Source organism: Dipodomys merriami, unplaced genomic scaffold (assembly GCF_024711535.1).
Source record: "Dipodomys merriami isolate MVZ:Mamm:240054 unplaced genomic scaffold, mDipMer1.0.p SCAF_943, whole genome shotgun sequence".
In the NCBI taxonomy this organism is placed as follows: Eukaryota; Metazoa; Chordata; class Mammalia; order Rodentia; family Heteromyidae; genus Dipodomys; species Dipodomys merriami.
Genome location: NW_027206561.1, coordinates 294,498 through 314,209, shown reverse-complemented (window position 1 = coordinate 314,209; position 19,712 = coordinate 294,498). Strand labels below are relative to the sequence as shown.

The 19,712-nt window shown below is 59.5% G+C and overlaps 2 protein-coding genes across 6 annotated transcripts in view; one reads left to right on the top strand and one right to left on the bottom strand.

Annotated features, from left to right (window-relative positions):
- The first annotated feature begins 1,728 nt into the window (after window positions 1-1,728).
- On the top strand, window positions 1,729-6,709 carry LOC138821850 (P2X purinoceptor 2-like). Its single transcript, XM_070014300.1, has 11 exons — window positions 1,729-1,934; window positions 2,198-2,333; window positions 2,979-3,050; window positions 3,141-3,216; window positions 3,842-3,938; window positions 4,296-4,376; window positions 4,559-4,697; window positions 5,592-5,722; window positions 5,830-5,920; window positions 6,011-6,076; window positions 6,167-6,709. The coding sequence occupies exons 1-11, from the start codon at window positions 1,729-1,731 to the stop codon at window positions 6,293-6,295; spliced, it is 1,224 nt and encodes a 407-aa protein (XP_069870401.1). The 3' UTR covers window positions 6,296-6,709.
- A 1,413-nt stretch (window positions 6,710-8,122) lies between these two features.
- LOC138821856 (DNA polymerase epsilon catalytic subunit A-like) overlaps window positions 8,123-19,712 on the bottom strand; it is a 46,387-nt gene continuing 34,797 nt past the window's right edge. For 3 of the 5 annotated variants that reach the window (XM_070014311.1, XM_070014315.1, XM_070014314.1), the window contains exons 35-49: window positions 19,593-19,699; window positions 19,264-19,440; window positions 18,958-19,181; window positions 18,663-18,883; window positions 18,159-18,363; window positions 17,155-17,328; window positions 16,230-16,355; window positions 15,279-15,411; window positions 13,628-13,814; window positions 12,420-12,551; window positions 12,105-12,298; window positions 9,499-9,699; window positions 9,049-9,174; window positions 8,585-8,674; window positions 8,123-8,497 (exon numbers count right to left, since the gene is read on the bottom strand). In XM_070014311.1, the coding sequence (XP_069870412.1) occupies window positions 8,384-8,497; window positions 8,585-8,674; window positions 9,049-9,174; window positions 9,499-9,699; window positions 12,105-12,298; window positions 12,420-12,551; window positions 13,628-13,814; window positions 15,279-15,411; window positions 16,230-16,355; window positions 17,155-17,328; window positions 18,159-18,363; window positions 18,663-18,883; window positions 18,958-19,181; window positions 19,264-19,440; window positions 19,593-19,699 (2,411 nt within the window). In that variant the 3' untranslated portion in view covers window positions 8,123-8,383. Of the gene's footprint in view, window positions 8,498-8,584; window positions 8,675-9,048; window positions 9,175-9,498; window positions 9,700-12,104; window positions 12,299-12,419; window positions 12,552-13,627; window positions 13,815-14,864; window positions 15,159-15,278; window positions 15,412-16,229; window positions 16,356-17,154; window positions 17,329-18,158; window positions 18,364-18,662; window positions 18,884-18,957; window positions 19,182-19,263; window positions 19,441-19,592; window positions 19,700-19,712 lie in introns of those variants that run through there. The other 2 variants (XM_070014313.1, XM_070014316.1) reach the window with 2 other exon arrangements.

Genomic DNA, 19,712 nt, shown 5'->3' with positions numbered 1-19,712 from the left:
GCAGAGTCTGCACTTGGAGAGCCTTCAAGCTGCCCCTCCCATCCAAACGGCCCTGCGAGAAGGCTCTCCTTTCTAGACGACCACAACCCCTTAGAGCACACTTCTCTTTTCATTTTGCACCAGCCTCAGCTTGATCCAAAATGATCTCAATCTTCTAGACGAAAGTGGGATGCCAACAACATCACAAGTCTCAGTTCCTGCCGCGCGAGATCAGCTCAGCAACAAAATAGGGTACCACCCACAGGGCACCCGGCCGCCAGGCTCAGCCGGGACTCTGAGCTCCTGGTACCCCTGCTGGTGACCTCTCAGATGCTTATATCCAGAAAGCGACTCCCCCCACAGTCAGGGGGGAAGGTCACCAAGCACTTGGGGCGCACAGTTATTTCCCAAGCCATTAGAAGGGGAAGACCCACAGCCCTCACACCAGGTCACTGGGATCACCCGAGAACACAGTGGCCTTACCTTCTCTCAGGCCCACCTGCTCCTCTGTGTGAGCATAAGACCAGCCCTGCTGCAGCTGCCAGAGCAGACACCGGCCTGGCACAGAGAGACCTTAGGTTAGCTGGGGGCACAAGGTGGCTCGCGGCCCCCACGCCGCAGCCGAGCGCGCACAGCCACGCCAGCACACACACCCCAGGGGCCCCGGCCACCTCCAAGTCTCTGCAGCAATTGCCCGGAAAGGCTGCACGTGCCACGGATGGCAGCTTCCCTGGGTTCTGCCCCGTGTCCGAGGCTGCCAAGTGTGCTGCTGACCCTCCAAGGCACCTGTGGTCTGCTTGAGATCTGCAGGTGGGCGCACAGTCCAGGGCCACGGCTCCGTCCCTGCCTCCGTCCCTCCATCCTGTGGCTTCTCCGACAGACACGCGCCGGCCCTTGCTTGCTACTTTTCTTCTTGTGTGAGTTTACACTGGGGATGAAAACCAGCCTTGCAGATGATAGGCAGGCGCTCTACCACTTTAGCCAGGAACATGGGCCCGGAAGGTGCTCAGCGGAAGAGCGCTCGCCTCGCATGCTCGAGGCCCTGGGTTCGATTCCTCAGCACCACAGAAGCAGAAAAAGCTGGAAGTGGTGTTGTGGCTCAAGTGGTAAAGCGCTAGCCTTGAGCTGAAGAGCTGAGGGACAGCGCCCAGGCCCAGAGTTCAGGCCCCACGACCAGAGAGAGAAGAGAGAGGAAGGGAGGGAGGGAGAAGAGGGGGGAGGGAGGGAGAAGAGGGGGGAGGGAGGGGGAGGGGGAAGGAGGGAGAAGAGGGGGGAGGGAGGGAGAAGAGGGGGGAGGGAGAGAGAAGAGGGGGAAGGGAGGGAGAAGAGGGGGGAGGGAGGGGGAAGAGGGGGGAGGGAGGGGGAAGAGGGGGAAGGGAGAAGAGGGGAGAGGGAGGGGGAAGAGGGGGGAGGGAGGGAGAAGAGGGGGGAGGGAGGGAGAAGAAGGGGGGAGGGAGAGGGGGAGGGAGGGGGAAGAGGGGGGAGGGAGGGAGAAGGGGGGAGGGAGAGGGGGAGGGAGGGGGAAGAGGGGGGAGGGAGGGGGAGGGAGGGGGAAGAGGGGGGAGGGGGGAGGGAGGGGGAGGGAGGGAGACCCGACAGGTTAGGAGGGCGCGGGTGGCGCGGGCTGGGAGGGAGCCGCCCCACCCTGCCCCTGCCTCTTCCCGCACACGCGGCCGGCCGGGGCGGGGCGGGGCGGGGCGGGGCGGGCTCCTCGGGCGGCGTCCGGCCGCGACCTCCGCACCGGGCGCCATGGCCGCCGCGCAGCCCGAGCTCCCCGGCGGGGCGGCCGCGGCGCGGGGCCGCTGGCCGGCGTTGCGGGGCCGCTGGCCGGCGTTGCGGGGCTGCTGGTCGGCCTTCTGGGACTACGAGACGCCCAAGGTGGTGGTGGTGCGGAGCCGGCGCCTGGGGCTGCTGTACCGCGCGGCGCAGCTGCTCATCCTGCTCTACTTCGTGTGGTGCGTGTGGTGCGGGCCGGGGTGCGGGACCGCGGGGCCGCGAGGCCGGTGCGGGACGGGACGCGGGGCTGGGACCGCGGGGCCGGTGCAGGGCGCGGGGCCGGTGCGGGGCGCGGGGCCGGTGCGAGACACGAGGCCAGGACGGGGCGCGGGGCCGGTGCGGGGCGCGGGGCCAGGACGGGGCGCGGGGCCGGTGCGGGGCCGGTGCGGGGCGCGGACTGCGCGTGGGCCCTCGGGAGCCGCCGCCCGCCCCCGCCCCGCAGGTACGTGTTCATCGTCCAGAAGAGCTACCAGGACCGCGAGGCGGGGCCCGAGAGCTCGGTCATCACCAAGGTGAAGGGCGTCACCGCGTCCGCGCGCCGCGTGTGGGACGTCGAGGAGTTCGTGAGGCCGCCCGAGGTGCGGCCCGGCCCGGGGCGGAGCCCTCCCCCCGCACCCCCCCGCACCCCGCGCCCAGGCCCGGGGCGGAGTCTCCCCCCCCCCCGCACCCCGCGCCCAGGCCCGGGGCGGAGCCCGCACCCCCCCCCCCCCCGCACCCCGCACCCCGCGCCCAGGCCCGGGGCGGAGTCTCCCCCCCCCCGCACCCCGCGCCCAGGCCCGGGGCGGAGCCCTCCCCCCGCACCCCCCCGCACCCCGCGCCCAGGCCCGGGGCGGAGTCTCCCCCCCCCCGCACCCCGCGCCCAGGCCCGGGGCGGAGCCCGCACCCCCCCCCCCCGCACCCCGCACCCAGGCCCGGGGCGGAGCCCTCCCCCCGCACCCCCCCGCACCCCGCGCCCAGGCCCGGGGCGGAGCCCGCACCCCCCCCCCGCACCCCGCACCCCGCGCCCAGGCCCGGGGCGGAGTCTCCCCCCCCCCCCCCCCCCCCGCACCCTGCGCCCAGGCCCGAGGCGGAGTCACCCCCCCCCCGCACCCCGCGCCCAGGCCCGGGGCGGAGCCCGCACCCCCCCCCCGCACCCCGCACCCCACGCCCAGGCCCGGGGCGGAGCCCTCCCCCCGCACCCCGCACCCCGCACCCCTTGCCCAGGCCCCGCTCTCTGCGCCTAGGGGGGCAGCGTGTTCAGCATCATCACCAGGATTGAAGTCACCCGCTTCCAGACGCGGGGCACCTGCCCGGAGGTGAGGCGGGGCGGGGCGGGGCGGGGGGCGGGGGGCGGGGGTCGGGCCCGGCCCGCCGCGCAGGCCCCGCCGACCGCCGTCTCTCCCCAGAGCCTCCGCGTGCACAACGCCGCCTGCCACACGGACGACGACTGCGCGGCCGGGGAGCTGGACCCGCTGGGGAGCGGTCAGCGGGGAGGGGGGGGCTGGGGAGCGGTCAGCGGGGGGGGCTGGGGAGCGGTCAGCGGGGAGGGGGGGGCTGGGGAGCGGTCAGCGGGGGGGAGCTGGGGAGCGGTCAGCGGGGAGGGGGGGCTGGGGAGCGGTCAGCGGGGGGGAGCTGGGGAGCGGTCAGCGGGGGGAGCTGGGGAGCGGTCAGCGGGGGGGAGCTGGGCCCGCTGGGGAGCGGTCAGCGGGGGGGGCTGGGTAGCGGTCAGCGGGGGGGGAGCTGGGGAGCGGTCAGCGGGGGGGAGCTGGGGAGCGGTCAGCGGGGGGGGCTGGGGAGCGGTCAGCGGGGGGGGCTGGGTAGCGGTCAGCGGGGGGGGAGCTGGGGAGCGGTCAGCGGGGGGGAGCTGGGGAGCGGTCAGCGGGGGGGGCTGGGGAGCGGTCAGCGGGGGGGAGCTGGGGAGCGGTCAGCGGGGGGGGCTGGGGAGCGGTCAGCGGGGGGGAGCTGGGGAGCGGTCAGCGGGGGGGAGCTGGGCCCGCTGGGGAGCGGTCAGCGGCCGGTCGGTGTCCGGGGCGGTCGGTGTGGCGGTCGGTGTCCGGGCCGATCCCCGGCGTCGCGTCCGCCCCGCTCACCGCCCCGTCCGCCGCAGGCCTCCGCACCGGGCGCTGCGTGCCCTACTACCGCGGGGCCGCCCGGACCTGCGAGGTGGCGGCCTGGTGCCCGCTGGAGGACGGCGCCGCGGCCAGGTGCGCCCCGCCCCGCCCCGCCCCGCCGCGCGGCCGCCCCGCCCCGCCAGGGCCAGGTGCGCCCGCCCCGCCGCGCCCCGCCGCGCCCCGCCCCGCCCCGCCCCGCCAGGGCCAGGTGCGCCCGCCCCGCCGCGCCCCGCCCCGCCCCGCCCCGCCCCGCCCCGCCAGGGCCAGGTGCGCCCGCCCCGCCCCGCCCCGCCAGGGCCAGGTGCGCCCGCCCCGCCGCGCCCCGCCCCGCCGCGCCCCGCCGCGCCCCGCCCCGCCGCTCGGGGCCGCCCGGGGGTGCCCGGGGGTGCGGGGCCGCCCGGGGGTGCGGGGCCCGGCGGGCGCTGGGGCTCAGCCGTCGGTGCCTCTCAGCCAGTTTCTGGGCGCCACGGCCCCCAACCTCACGGTGCTCATCAAGAACAGCGTCCGCTACCCGCGGCTGCGCTTCTCCAAGTGAGCCGGGGCGCGGGGGGGGGGGGGGGGGTGTGCGTGCGCGCGTGTCCGTGTGTCCATGCGTCCGTCCGGTGGCTGCGCTTCTCCACGTGAGCCGGGGCGCGGGGGGGGGGTGTGCGTGCGTGCGTGCGCGCGTGTCCGTGTGTCCGTCCCGCGCGCTGCAGCCGCCCCTCCGCCCCCAGGGGCAACCTGGCGGGCCGGCGCGGGGACTACCTGAAGCGCTGCACGTTCGAGCGGGACCGCGACCCGTACTGCCCCATCTTCAGGCTGGGCTTCATCGCGGACCAGGCCGGGGAGAACTTCACGGAGCTGGCGCACGGGGTGCGGGCGGCGGGGGCCGGGCGGGGGTCGGGGTGGGGAGCGGGGGCCGGGCGGGGGCCGGGCGGGGGTCGGGGTGGGGAGCGGGGGTCGGGCGGGGGCCGGGGTGGGGAGCGGGGGCCGGGCCGGGGTGGGGAGCGGGGGCCGGGGTGGGGAGAGGGGGCCGGGCGGGGGCCGGGGTGGGGAGCGGGGGCCGGGCCGGGGTGGGGAGCGGGGGCCGGGGTGGGGAGAGGGGGCCGGGCCGGGGTGGGGAGCGGGGGTGGGGAGCGGGGGCCGGGGGTGGGGAGCGGGGGCCGGGGTGGGGAGGGGGCCGGGCGGGGGCCGGGGTGGGGAGCGGGGGCCGGGCGGGGGCCGGGCGGGGGCCGGGGTGGGGAGCGGGGGCCGGGCCGGGGGTGGGGAGCGGGGGCCGGGGTGGGGAGCGGGGGCCGGGGTGGGGAGCGGGGGCCGGGCCGGGGGTGGGGAGCGGGGGCCGGGGTGGGGAGGGGGCCGGGCGGGGGCCGGGGTGGGGAGCGGGGGCCGGGGTGGGGAGCAGGGGCCCTGTGACCCTGTGAAACGCCACCTCCCCTCCCCCCCTCTGACCTGCGCCCTCCGCCCTCCCGGCCTCCCCTCCCCTCCTGCTCCCCTCTGACCTGCGCCCTCCCGGCCTCCCCTCCCCTCCTGCTCCCTTCTGACCTGCGCCCTCCGCCCTCCCGGCCTCCCCTCCCCTCCTGCTCCCCTCTGACCTGCGCCCTCCCGGCCTCCCCTCCCCTCCTGCTCCCCTCTGACCTGCGCCCTCCGCCCTCCCGGCCTCCCCTCCCCTCCTGCTCCCCTCTGACCTGCGCCCTCCGCCCTCCCGGCCTCCCCTCCCCTCCTGCTCCCCTCTGACCTGCGCCCCCCGCCCTCCCGGCCTCCCTGCAGGGCGGCGTCCTGGGCGTCCTCATCAACTGGGACTGTGACCTGGACCTCTCGGAGGCCCAGTGCAACCCCCAGTACTCCTTCCGGAGGCTGGACCCCAAGCACGCGGCCGCCTCCTCCGGCTACAACTTCAGGTGCCGGCCGTGCCCGGGGGCAGCAGGGGACAGCAGGGGCCCCCGGCTGCGGCCCCAGGACCAGGGTCGGGAAGCCTGGACACGGCCCCTTGTCCCTTCCACCCTAGGTTTGCTAAATATTACAACATAAACGGCACCACCACCCGCACGCTGGTCAAAGCCTATGGGATTCGAATCGACGTCATTGTGCACGGACAGGTGCTGGGTGCTGGGTCCCTCCCTGCGGGGTGGGCCCCCTGGCCCCCCATGCCCACGCCAAAGGTCTAAAAGCAAGCCTGTCCTCCACAGGCAGGGAGGTTCAGCCTCATTCCCACCATCATTAACCTGGCCACCGCTCTGACCTCCATTGGAGTGGTAAGGGGCCCGTGTGTGTGCATGTGTGTGCATGCGTGCGTGCGTGTGGGTCCTTCTAGGCTCTTAAGCACTGGTGTCTGCTGGCCTTAGGGCTCCTTCCTTTGTGACTGGATCTTGCTAACATTCATGAACAAAAACAAAGTCTACAGCCGTAAGAAATTTGACAAGGTGTGTACGCCAGGCCCGGAGGGCCAACCTCAGGACAAGGAGCAGGGCTAGGCCTGTCCCCACTTTGTCCCATCCAAGTGGACACTCTTGGCCAGCATGTACGGGAGATATTCCACCTGTGAGCACCCCCAACAGGACCCCGCACCCACAGACCCCAAAGGTTAAGCCCAACTCGGACCTGCCTGGGCCCACTAGAGCCCAGAAACAGCCGTAGCTGCCCCGGCAGCTACGAGGACCTGCACACCCCAGTAGCCAAGTGTCTCCGTGTAGAGGAGGGAGAGCCCTGTGACCTCCAGGCGTGCCTTCCCCCCGTCCCCGGGGGCCACAGGCCCAGGCCGGCTTCCCAGCCCTTTCCTGCTCCCTGGGCCTCAAGTGAGAGCAGAGTGCCCCCCACCCCCGCGCCCGGGCCTCCCATGTTTTATAACTGCTCAGACCTTTTCCTTAGCTAAAGCTCAGATTCCAATAAACATATGACAAAAGACCTTCTGGCTGCTTCTTGGGGAAAGGTGTGACCCCAGGAGGGCATAATGCAGGGTGTACCTCTAGACAGGCCAAAGGGGACTGGGCAGACTTGGCGATGGAGAGTAGGCGCAGCTAACGCCAGGGCTGGAGGACAGTCAGGTGCTGTGTCCTTGGCGGCTGCCGGGGGGCAGTGCTGCCTGGGCAGACTGCTAGCAGCCCAGAACTTGGTTCCCAGGTGCGGAAGCACACCTGGGCGGTGCTGTGCTAGACTCCAGAAGGCGTCCCGTGTACCAGGCCAGCGCACCGGGTCTCAGGATGCCCAGTGGGAGCTCCTGGTCTTGACAGCGAGTGGAGTTTGCAGGTAGCTTAAATGCTCTCACCCCCCGCCCCCCAAATGGCTTCCACAGGTCACAAACACCTGATCTCTTTGGGTTTAACACAGGTATAGCTCTAGTTTTGCAGAAACCAGTCTCTCTAGTTGGATTCCTGGACACAGCTAGGCTCTGGTTTCTTATTTCAGCGCCTCTAAGCTGGTCTGAGTGAACCCAGGCCTGTTGGCGCCAGGGGCTGTGCGGAGAGCCACTGGGCAGCCTTGTTGGCTCCCCTCCCCCATCCTCTCTGCTTCTGCTTCCAAGAAGCCTGGTGAGCCAGTTACTTCCACCCCCCCTCACCGCCTGATCTGATCTGCGCTCCACTCAGAGGTCCCAGCTCAGTCCACATCCCAGGCAGGCCAGTCCTAGTGGTGTCCAATTTCTCCCCACAGATGCTTCTAGAGACTAAAGATCACAGTACAGACAACACTGGCATTCTAAGCTACTGCAGGGTCTTCCAAGTGAGCTCATGTTGTCTGTCTTCTGAATTTGTGATATACACATTTATCTAGTGCCCTGCTAACACTGGCCTAGGCCAGTGAGGAAGTGAAGGCCAAGGACCATGTTTAGCTGAAAGTGAGGCGTGTAGTCTCATTTCCTGAGATTGATAAAGGGACCTGACCTGAGGGGCACCAAAGGGGACCCCGCAGGGACCAGGAGGGCTCATGGTAGCTACGTCAGCTACCAGGGTCAGCCCAGCCAGACTTCCAGGCTTTACTGTGGACGTATGGAGCAAGCAGACACCCCCTGTGACTGCTCTGAATGGGTCCAGGGACAATGAGAAGAAAACGTCTCCTGGTATCCCCCCCAGATTTTGGATCTGTACTTCCTGGGAAGTGACTCAAATCCTGTTCTCACAAGGCTGCAGAGAGGAAACATTTCTCCATAGAACAAGTGCGATTCCAGCTCCCAGAGGGCCACTTCGGCACCCGTCCTCATCCACTACCTTACCTCAGGCCCAGTCAGGCCCTGAATGAGGCAAGAGAGCTGGGATGGGGCCAGGGTATTCTGGAAGGACTTCCTGTCACCTAGCAGGGCACAGAAAGCAGATGCCTGAAGCACGTTTATTTGTGGGAAAAGACCTCTTAGATGCTTCTTCCCTCCGCTCAAGACGTGCTTCACAGACGTCTGTTGATAGAGCCACTCCCTACTTCTGTGCTAGCTCGTGCCCCATCTGAGCTCCCTGCATTGTTCATGGCCTGGACTCTGGCCTGGAGTCTGGACAGTCAGGTGGTCAGGTACACAGCCACTTGGAGCACAGGGTCCCTGACGCAGATGCCAAGATGATGTCCTCAGCATGGGCTTGCTAAGAGCTGGACAGAGGACCTGTATGCAGTAGCCACTCCAGGGTCTCCTGGAGGTATAACATGCCATAGTGCTGGGCAATGTTCTGGAAGATTCCAATTTGTTCCATGAAGATCTGTGGGAACAAAGAGATAGAATGATGCTGGTCCCACCTAGAGAGGAACAGCGAATAGCATGTATTGTAACAGAGAGAACCACCCACCTGAGTGTGGATGGTGAGGGCGAAGTCTCCTGCACAGCTGCAGTACTCAGGCATATGGGTCTCCTTCACACCACGACACTTCAGGCAGATCTGAAATGAGGGAGCAGCACCGTGAGGCTCAGCTCATCATCAATCCGGCCATGCTGTGGCCCTGGGGCTGTTGAGGAGGAATACATCTCCTTGTGTAGTGCGTTCTCTAATGGCGCCTGGGCATGTCCTGCAGGCTTTTGCTTAGGGGTCCACAGCAGGACTGTCTTGTGGCTGGCAACACTACTCTGCTGCTGCTCTCTGAACTGTCGCTGTGCCGTCTACTTCTCTCTACTGGATCAAGTGCCACGAGGCTGCTTCTGCCCACAGTGCAGGTGCCAACAGACGTTGACAGAAGGAGTCGGCAGGGCACGTGGGCAAGAACACTCTCCTGCAGCACTGGGCCCCCCGAGCCCCGGCCCACTGAGGGAGCTTACAAGGTCCTGCAGAGTGAAGGCCATCAGCTTCCTCTGCAGAGCTTCTACCAGGGCTGACTCAATGGCAGCTGAGTCGTAGGCAGCCTGACAGTTGGAGCAGAACCACTGAGGAAGAACGGTTCCATCCTAGAGATCAGGGAGGGGTAACCGGTCAGTGTGCGGGGTGGACACACCACACACCACCACAGTTGGCAGCATTTCCAGTAGGGGGTGCTGGGGCCAAAGGAGAATCAGCACTTATGACTGCACTCCGTATCGACCGGGAGTGCACCCATGCTGACCATCACGCCAGCACTGGGGAACACGACAGCCACGTGGCCAAGGGAAGGGAGCAGGTACAACTCACAGGAGTGAACACAACAGGCATGCGCTGCATGGCTGCCCCACCTGTCTGCAGGCTCTGCCCTATCAGCAAGGGCCTGTCTCGGCTTTGCAAGTGCCGAGCCCAACCTGAGAGAAGGAGGCGTCTTTGCACAGGTCCAGGTCCCGGCAGAAATTACAGTTGTGGCAGATCACCTCGGGGAGCACGTAGGAGCGGCAAGGGTCTCTGAACTGCGCTTCCTCGGAGAACTCGCCAACGTCCACCAAGCGAAGCAAGTCTCTGCTCAGCTTGTTCACCTGGTTTGTGATGTTTGTGTCCAAAGACAGTACCTGTGAAGACCACAGCCCATCAGGGAGCATCGCCCAGGGCCCCCGTCCAGACTGCACCCCTCACACCCAGGCCCCCTCCTCCCCTCTCCCTGCCCTCCTTCCAGACTGCAATCCCTCCACCAGGACGCATCCCCCAGCCTCTCCCTGGCCTTAATTTGCCTGGAGCCGCTCTGTTGGCTCCTTGTCTCTCAGTATCACTTAGTTTCTTCTTCAAACCCCTTGGACTATCAGGGGCCACTGTTTCTATGTAGTACAAGTTCCCTGCTGGTGGGTGGAGGATTCACTACGGAATTTACCATTTATCAAAAGAGATACCACTTAGTCTACACAGTATCTTCCAGAAGTTAAAGAGTAGGGGACCCCGACTCATCCTACAGGCACTAGCCATAAACACTGGCAGAACTCACCAATATACAAAAAAGTACGCAGTTCAGAAACTGACCTGCACAGAAACGGACAACCAAGTTTTGAAAATGATGCAAAGATCCTTCAGTAGAAAAATCTGGAATCCTCAGCTTACAGCACGCACATAGCACAAAGATGAATTAAAAATGGACCACTGACTCAGGGTAGAACCCAAAATGATAAGACTTGAAGAAGAAAACTAGGAAAAAAATCTCTGTGCCCTTAAAGCCCCAACTACTGAGACATGACACCAGAGACATATATAATAACATAAAGGCATATATAAGGGACTTTCAAATACAAAACAAAACCACAAAGAACTTTCAACAGCAAGAAAAACAAAGGGGCAAGAGTGTAGCTTAGTGGCAGAGCACTTGCGAGTGTGGGCAACGTCCTAGTTAGATCCCAGCAGCACAAACACAAAAATTCCCCCAATTTTTAAAAATGGAGATGGGCTGGGAAGGTGGCTCAGTGGTAGAGCACTTGCCTTGCTTGCCTGAGGCCCTGGGTTCGATTCCTCAGCACTACATAAGCAAAAAGAAAAAAGCTGGAAGTGGCACTGTGGCTCAAGTGGTAGAGCGCTAGCCTTGAGCTGAAGAGCTGAGTGACAGCGCCCAGGCCCAGAGTTCAGGCCCCACGACCGGACCCAAAAAAAAAAACAAAATAAAAATGGAGAAAAGATTTGGACAGCCACCCAGGAAATGGACAACCAAACCCAGGAAAAATTATGCTCTGCACCATTATGCATCAGAGAACTACAAATCAAAGCCATGAGATTCTACTACACAACTATTGGAATAGCTGAAACTTAAAGCCATAATAGCACGCTCTGGTAGAAGGCATGGAACTCTAGTCATATACTGCTTATGAGAGTACAGCACCGCAGCCACTGCAGAAAAGTCAAAGTCAAAATACACTTTCCATACTACTCGGCAGTATGGAAAAAAAAAACAAACACTGAAATTTATGTCTACACAAAGACTCAAAAAGTGCGTGTAATTGATGTCTTTCCCCTGGAGAAGGGGCCAGTGCGGGCGCTCCTGTACCACACACTACCACTCAGCAGGAGCTGGCCCACTGAGTGCATTCTGCAAGGGGAAGAAGTCTACGTAAGGTAGGGTACGTGCCTATGACATTCAGTGTCTGAGCCCTGAGGGGATCAGGGCACATTCAAGTGCAGATAGTGCTGCAGCATGATATGGCAGTTCCACTCACTCTGAAAAGCCTACAACTGTGACTGACACAGACATACTCCGGGGCAGAGGACAGATCAGAGGCTGCCAGGGAAAAGTAGCAAATGCTCTACCTCTAGATTCTGGTAGAAGGATAGTGGTCATGTGCCTTGTCAATCTCACAAATGAACAACTATTTTAATAAAAATAAAGCATTTTAAAGCAAATGGGACTTAACAGTGAGCTGAGAACGAACCAACCTACCTTTTTTCCTTTCCCTCTCTCTCTCCCTCCCTCCCCTTTCTTTCTTTTTTGGAAGTACTGAAGTTTGAACTCAGGACCTTACATTTGCTAGATCGATGGTTTAACACTGAGCTACAACCTGTGTGCTAGGCACATTTCTTCCCCACAATCAAACCTTAAGCAGTCACATGATCTTTAGCAATCAGGTGTGAAGGCTGAGCCGTTCAGGTAGCGTGATGGCCAGTCTACGTGCTAACAGGGATGGCATGTGTTTACTGTCTGGTAATGTGAGTCCCTCACTGAACTTCAGACCTGCCTTTCCTCCTATGGTGTTGGAGCTCAGCCGTGATTCTGTGCTGCTTCCTTTGTCTTCTGCCTGTCACAGCTGTCACTCACCCACCAGCTCCAGGCCCTCGGAGGCCTCCTCTGCACAGTCTGTGAGCGGGCTGCCCTCCTGGTGCACTGTTGGTCCATGAGGTCAGGCCTTCTCCTGTCTTGTCACATTGGAGCCCAGTGCCTCAACAGCATGTGACAGGGAAATGACCCACGCAAGTGGAGTGACTGAGGGACACAGGTGGCTCTCACCTTGCAGACATATTTGATGAACTCCAGAGCAGGGTTATTGAGCAGCAAGTGTGAACCAGGCAGGACAGGAAACATCTCTGAGGGCTCAGTTGAGTTCCGAGAGCCTGTGATTTTCTTTTGAATCTTCTGAGTGATGGTGAAGAAGCTGTGAGTGAGCTCGTTTGCCACATAATCTTGAGAGAAAGTGATCATTCCTGGGAGAGGTTAAGAGTGCAGAGGGAAAGATTTGACACTGGGAACCTTCCACCCATCAGAGATGCGTAGCAGGGTCAGGTCACGGCACAGCAGGGACTGTGTGACTGACAGGATGCTCACCAGGAAGGGCTCCCGCTGCCACCTCGGGCTCCTGGGAGAATTGGCTGGCCCCCCTCCTCCTCACAGGGGTGCTGCCTGGGGCACTACGCCTCAGCTCATCCTTCATGCTGTGGTACACAGCCACGATATATGCTGCAAAGAGAGACAGACAGCGTGGCTAAGAAATGCTCCAGAACCCAAGGGAGCCCCAGGGCTAGTTTGCTAGCTAGACATGGCTGAAATGTCAGGTTTAGAAACAGCTTTATTTGCCCTCAGATAAACCCACAAGAGGGGAACTTGCTGGTATCTGAGTTCATGCTTAGAAAGAGCAGTGGATAACTTCATACTGGACAGTGAACAAAAGTGACTCCCTTCAGCAGCAGAGACTATTGCCTGAAAGGGCCTTGGAGCCCACATACCTGCAACACTTAGACAACTTGGAAAGACTTAAGGAGGGAGGTAAAGATATAAGTAATCAGTACAGCTGTGGGGTACATTCAAACACGTGTGTGTGTGTGTGTATCTGATGACAATTTAACTTACCATGCTCAACATTATTTAACGAATGGCCCTGAGTTACAAAGGGGTCTAATTTATATGCTCCTCCTATAAGCTAGGTAACTTGGTTTGCAAACACCAAACAAGACCCCTTAGCAAAAAGTGAGGCTCCAGAAGCCAGCATTGGGGCTGGCTTTGTTACCTGAGTGTATGCACAGTCCCGCCCTCCCTCTCCCTCTCCCTCTCCCCTCCCCCCCACAATGTATGCCACTGTGCTACTGGAAACAGACCTTGGGAGAACTGGGAAGGACCCTGGTGATATCCCCGGGGAGGCTGCTCCTGTGGCCTCCAAAAGGACTAAAAGGAGGTCAGAGACCTCCATTGTTTCTGTGATGGACCCCTACACTAGAGCCTTCCTTTCCACATCTCCCTTTTTCTTTCTTTCTTTTTTTTTTTTGTGGGTTGTAGGGCTTGAACTCTGGGCCTGGGCGCTGTCCCTGAGCACTCTACTGTGAGCCACAGCGCCACTTCCGGTTTTCTAGTGGTTTATTGGAGTTAAGAGTGTCACAGACTTGCCTGCCCGGGCTGGCTTTGAACCGTGATCCTCAGATCTCAGCCTCCTGAGTAGCTAGGATGACAGGCGTGAGCCATGGCACCCGCTACATCTCCCAGCCAGAGCTACTTTCATTAACTCTCATTCAACTGCCCCACCACCCTGGCTCTGGGCTTACCTGAGATAATCATGAGGAAGTAACTTTGGCAGGACGCAGCCTGTGGCAAAAACTGCAAAATATTCCAGTTGCTTTCCAGTAAGTCTTCCACCTCGGATTCTTCCACCCCCTCCTCTTCCTCTTCCTCTTCCTCTTCCTCCTCATCCTCCTGCTTATCCTTAGCTCCTTCCCCAATCTGGGAGTCTTGCTGTAACAGACACAATCCCAGTATGCACTGTGGCATCAGCACTCAGTGGCAAGACACTTGGTCACAGGACCAGGGTCTTATCAGCACTGCGAGAACCAGTGCTCTGCACTTGCTGGTCTTGAGTGGTTGGTGGACTATGATTCTCATTTGCCTTCTCTCTCTCTCTTTTTTTTTGGCCAATCCTGTGACTTGAACTCAGGGCCTGGGCACTACCCTGAGCTCTTCAGCTCACAGCTAGCACTCTACCATTTGAGCCACAGCACTACTTCCAGCCTTTTCTGTGTATGCGATACTGAGGAATTGAACCCAGGACTTCATGCATGCTAGGCAAGCACTCTACTGCTAAGCCACATTCCCAGCCCTCATTTGCCTTCTTGGAAGACACTTGAATCCCTTCCTCAGCCAGGTATGGTGCCATGTATCTGTGGTCCCAACACTCAGAAGGCTGAGGAAGGAGGATCACTTAGGAGCTCAGGACCACCTAAGTAAGGACCTATGTCAAAGGGAAGAGAAAACCTTTTTTCTGGGATGGGAACAGTTCTGCACAGGCCCTTGTACTGACCACAGACATCCATTCAGCATGAGGTCTTCCTGACATTGTAAACTCACCTCCAAACATAGCTAGCAACAGCCCTGCTGTCTTCACTACCTGCAGTGACTGACTCTAGGCTGTCCTGTGCTGTCATCCTTTCTCCCTACCTTCCAATCAGGTCTGTCCCCTAACCTAACCCACCCAGAGCTACTTCTGCTGAGGCCTCTCAGGAGCTGTGGTGTCCAGTGCCGCTTCAGGTCTCACCTCCTGCCAGGAAGAACTCTCCCTCTGTGTCCTTCAGGAGGACACAGGCTGTGTCCTAAGCCTGCTCCCTGGGAGCTGTGCTGCCAGATGACTGTGTCTCAACTCACCCATCAAACGTGACTTTCCCCGCCATGTGCCTCCTGGAAGTTACTGCCATTCATCCTAGACATACGCCCACCTGGTCATTGTCACACAGAGCTGCCCCCCTCCCCACCCCCGACCCAGGTCCTCTTACCAACCCCCCCTACCTGGAGTCCTCCCCTGAGCTGACACTGATTGGGTTCTACCTGTCTTGGTCCTCCTGTAGTAGACTATCCTCACAGGAGCCAAGTGGAAGCTAAAACCTTCCATCCCCAGTAAATCTGAGCCCATCCTGGGCAGTGCTGCTCACTCACTAGCCAGTGCGAGCTCCTGACTCCCTGGGAGCCTGCTGTACTGCAGGAGTGGCACAGCTACTGCATGCTTCCTTCCCTGCTGTGCTGCTGTCTCTCAGGGCTGGTGTTTCTCTTCCTCCTCCAGGTTTTGCTGGAAGCCCATTCTGGTGCACTCTGAGCAATCAGGACACACAGCCGTGTTTCTACTGCTGCTGGCAGGAGGACCTGCGCACATGCTCCATCACAGGGTGAACATGGCCCACAATCACTTCAGAATTGACTCAGCTCTCTTACCTGTCCACAGTGAATACTACTTGGAACTTTCCCTTTGATTCCACCATAGTTAGATGGATCCATCCAGAGAAGAAATTCCCAGCATCGGGAGAAAGAAATCGTCAGGGAGTGGAAGATCTCTTTAGAATGGATGCTGCAAAGAAGCAAACAAAAACAAAAAGCCTGCTTAAGGGGCTGGGAAGGTGGCTCAGTGGTAGAGTGCTTGCTTTGCATGCATGAAGCCCTGGGTTCGATTCCTCAGCACCACATAAGCAGAAAAAGCTGGAAGTGGCATTGTAGCTCAAGTGGTTAGAGCGCTAGCCTTGAGCTGAAGAGCTGAGGGACAGCGTCCAGGCCCATAGTTCAGGCCCTACGACAAACCAAAACCAAAACCAACAACAACAAAAACCTGCTTAAGTGTCTCTTGTTCTGCATTTCCCTTCCTTTTCTTTTACCATCTTTTACCATCCCTCTTACTTTCTTCTTCTTCTTTTTTTTTTTGGTTAGTCATAGGGCTTAAACTCTGGGCCTGGGAGCTGTCCCTCAGGTCTTCAGCTTAAGGTGAGTGCTGTCACTTGAGCCACAGCACTACTTCCAGTTTTCTGGTATTTAATTAGAGATAAGAATCTCACAGATTTTCCTGCCCAGGCTGATTTGAACCGTGATCCTCGGATCTCAGCCTCCTGAGTAGTTAGGATGACAGGCGTGAGCCACCAGCACCCGGTGGGGTCTTGTATGTTTTATCCCAAGGCTGACTAAATGTAGACCATGAAATGCCAGCCTATGCCTAATGCATATGTGGGATCACAGTCAATAAGACCCTATCAGGCATGATGGATAAGGTTTTGATAACTAGGCCGGCCTAGAATACAATCTTCCCCATCTTTGCCTCTGAAGTAGCTGGGGTCACAGATGTGAGGGTCTCTCTCCAAAGTCACAGCAGTTGCATTATAAGAATCCCTCTCTACCCACCTATTGGTAATGTACTCTACATAGGCAATGGCGTCCTCAATCCGGCGCTTCTTTGTACAAAGGATGATGCGGTTAAAATTGGCATAGATGACTGATGACCCCAGGCGCTTGAATTCAGCAACAAGCCTGTGGAGCAAGTTCATTATCAATGTAGGAGGCATCATGATCCAAAGTGAAACCAGAGAAGCCACGAGGCAAACTCTAGTGATCTTGAAGTCCCATACTTAGAACCAGAAGCAAGAGAGCGCAGAGACTAACAACTAGAAGCAATGAAGAGATTTTTTTTTTTTTTTTGGGTCAGTCATGGGCCTGAACTTTGGGCCTGGACGCTGTCCCTCAGCTCTTTAGCCTCAAGGCTAGCGCTCTACCACTTGAGCCACAGCGCCACTTCCGGCTTTTTTCTTTTTGCTTATGTGGTGCTGAGGAATCGAACCCAGGGCCTCAGGCATGCAAGGCAAGCGCTCTACCACTGAGCCACCTTCCCAGCCCACGAAGATTACTTTTTGTGCCAGTCCTGGAGCTTGAACTCAGGGCCTAAGTGTCTTTAAGCTTTTTTAGCTCGAGGCTTGTACTCTACCACTTGAGCCACAACTCCCCTTCTGCCTTTTGGATGGTTAATCAGAAAAAAGTCTCATGGCCTTTCCTGCCCAGGCTGGCTTTGAACCGTGATCCTCAGATCACAGCTTCCTGAGTAGCTGGGATAACAGGAGTGAGCCATTGTCATCCAGTTTCTAACATGCATTATCAACTAGTACAAACTAAAGCAAGGAAGTGAGCTACAACACACAGAGTACCATGGAGAGGTACAACTCGATGCATGGCCAGACCTCTGGACAGAAGTCTGTGCAGAGCTAGTGGGCCAACTAAACTGCCTTTCAGCGTCGTGCACCCTGAACCCAGAGTCGGGCTGGTGTGAAGCACTCACTGCAGGAAGAGCTTCTTCATCATGCTGTGCAGCGTTCGGTGCAGGGCAGGGTCGTGCAGCAGGGAGCATGGCGACCGGAGCCAGCGGTAGAAGTGCATCACCTGGTTGTCGGCATAGATGTTGTGGTACTGGGTGATCTCCCTCACCCAGCCGACCACCATGCTCTTTAGGATCCTGAGACGAGTAGAAAGACAGCTCACTGATTTCACTACTGCCACCATCCAGCATTCACCCACTGGCCCAATACTTCGTCAGCTTTTGTGTCCTATTAGGGTACAGCTGTCAGCTGCTCTGGCAATGGAGCCCCAGTTCATGTTTTCAATTTTCTACAACTTCACTACGGTCAGTAACAGACTTGCAACAGAACCTACACGAGCACAGTGCAGTGCTGAGGCCTTACTTGTTGCAGTTCCCGCAGCTCCATGAAGGCCAACCTTTCCCTTGTGTGACCGTCTGTCTAACCTCATCTGTCCCTCAAGATTGAATCATTTATGCAATTTTCTGCCACAACCACATGCCCCTTACTCCTCCCTTCCTAGATCTTGCTCCAAGCAACTCCTTTTATCTATCCTTCCATGCAGAGGCAGTAGGACTGTGACTGAGGCATACATTCTAGAATCACTCATCCACACGGCAATACATCAAACCCTGGCCCATCTCTAACATGGGTGGTGACTGCACTGCTGTGTAGGGCTGCTAAGCCTGAGTGCACAAGAAGCTCTCTACATGTGCACTGTTTTCCTGACCACACAGGAGTTCCTACAGACAACCTCTCATCATACTGAGAAGCATCTGTGTGTCAGAAACTGCCTCTGGCTGTAAGAACGTCAGAAGGTGGCACCCGGACCAGTCACTGATATCTAGGGAGGACACCGCCTTGGGGTCTGCAGACACTGACTAAAGTAAGAGACATGGCATCACAATGGCTTGCCGTCTCAAGCCTTAGTTTCCAAAGTCAGGAAAGATATTAAGGCTCTCCACAGTTCTGTCTGAGAGGTGGGTACCTGAAGGCACTGGAGCAGAGGGCGGTCTCATCGTAGCTGGCTGGAGCACTGGAGGCCTGATTTCCTGTGACCATGTCTTCCAGAGAGGCCTGTTGGATCACGTCAAAGCTGATGCCCATGCTGCCAGCCCCTTCCATATCATTGATGTGGTGAGACTGGAGGATGGTGTTGACTGCCAGGTTTTGTATGTCCAGCTCCACACACACTGCAGGAAGATACTGCTTATCCACACATTCCAGGGAGCACCATTAGCATCATCTCCCAAGGCCTCCCTGTGTGGCCAGGACAGGCACGGTACGTGTCCAGTCAGTGCCGTGCAGTCAGGGGAGGAGATGGGAGGTGGTGAAGAAGGAGGGGCTGAGTTTAGTCAGGGTATATTGTAGCACATATGGAAATGCCATAATGAAATCCCCTTTGTAGAGCTAATATCCTAAAAACTAACATCCTTCAAAAGAACCAGTATCCTTAAAAAAGAAGGGCCAACCTCACTCTGTCTCCTCTTACCAGTGGAGTAACAGCCAGAATTGTTGATCTCTACAGTGGCTCGGTCATCAAATTCCATGACCAGGCGGCTGTCATCTGCCTCCTTCCCTCCCAGGTCAGGACGGGAAGTAGGGGACAGCCAGAGCAGGTGGTTGTGGCGCTGCAGGTGCCGTGCAAAGAAGAGGTCAGAGCCAAAGGTGGAAATGTCTTCTGGCAGATTTCCAATGGGGATGTGGAAGTACCTGCACAGAGGCACAGGGTCAGCCTGCGAAGACTGGTTAGCCTATGCACTGTAGGCACTGGGCCTCGGCCTCACCTACTCATCTCAAAGGCCTGTGACAGGCAGGTGTCAAGGTTGAGGTAGTGCTGGATCATGCGGCGGGCTCCATGGCGCTGCCAGTCCAGGACTCCATAGCTGATCTTTTCGGCCACTCGGACAGGCACTAATGGGAACTCCTCCAAGACAGGGACCTCACTGGCCAGCCTTCGCAGCTCCCAGTTGGAGTGGACAGCAATGAGTGTGGGCCCCCGGCGTTCCTCCTGGGTTATGTAGAAGACAGAAAGGCCCCGATGAAACCCAGCTCAGGGTGGTACTCCTACAGGGGGCCCCAACTTCCCTTACCTTGTAGGCCAGCAAGAAGCGCTGAATGGCTCTGCAGATGGTCTTCAGGCTGGTTTCAGCCCGAACTTCAAAGGTATGTTTGGGGGGAGGCAGGAGTTCAGGTCCCATCTTTTCTAGAAGTTGGCTGTGCTCTGCTGAGTACAAAGCACTGAGGCTGGGCATCTGGTTGCTACGTACCTAAGCAAATGTCAGCCATGTGAGTCCCTCCAGGTGCAGGACCAAGTAGGGTGATCTCACCATTTTGTCCCCAATTCATGCAGGAAGAATTCTCCTTCCCAGGATCTTGCCCAACCCATACACTCTCACATCCTCTATGCCCAGCAACTCACAGTGTCCAACACAAACACAGATGCTCTGCGCTGTGAGGGGATGAAGATTCCGAAAAGGGCTTTGTGGCCCTGTGCGTGGTGGTACAAGTTGATGTGGCGGATACTCCCTGCAGAAGGAAA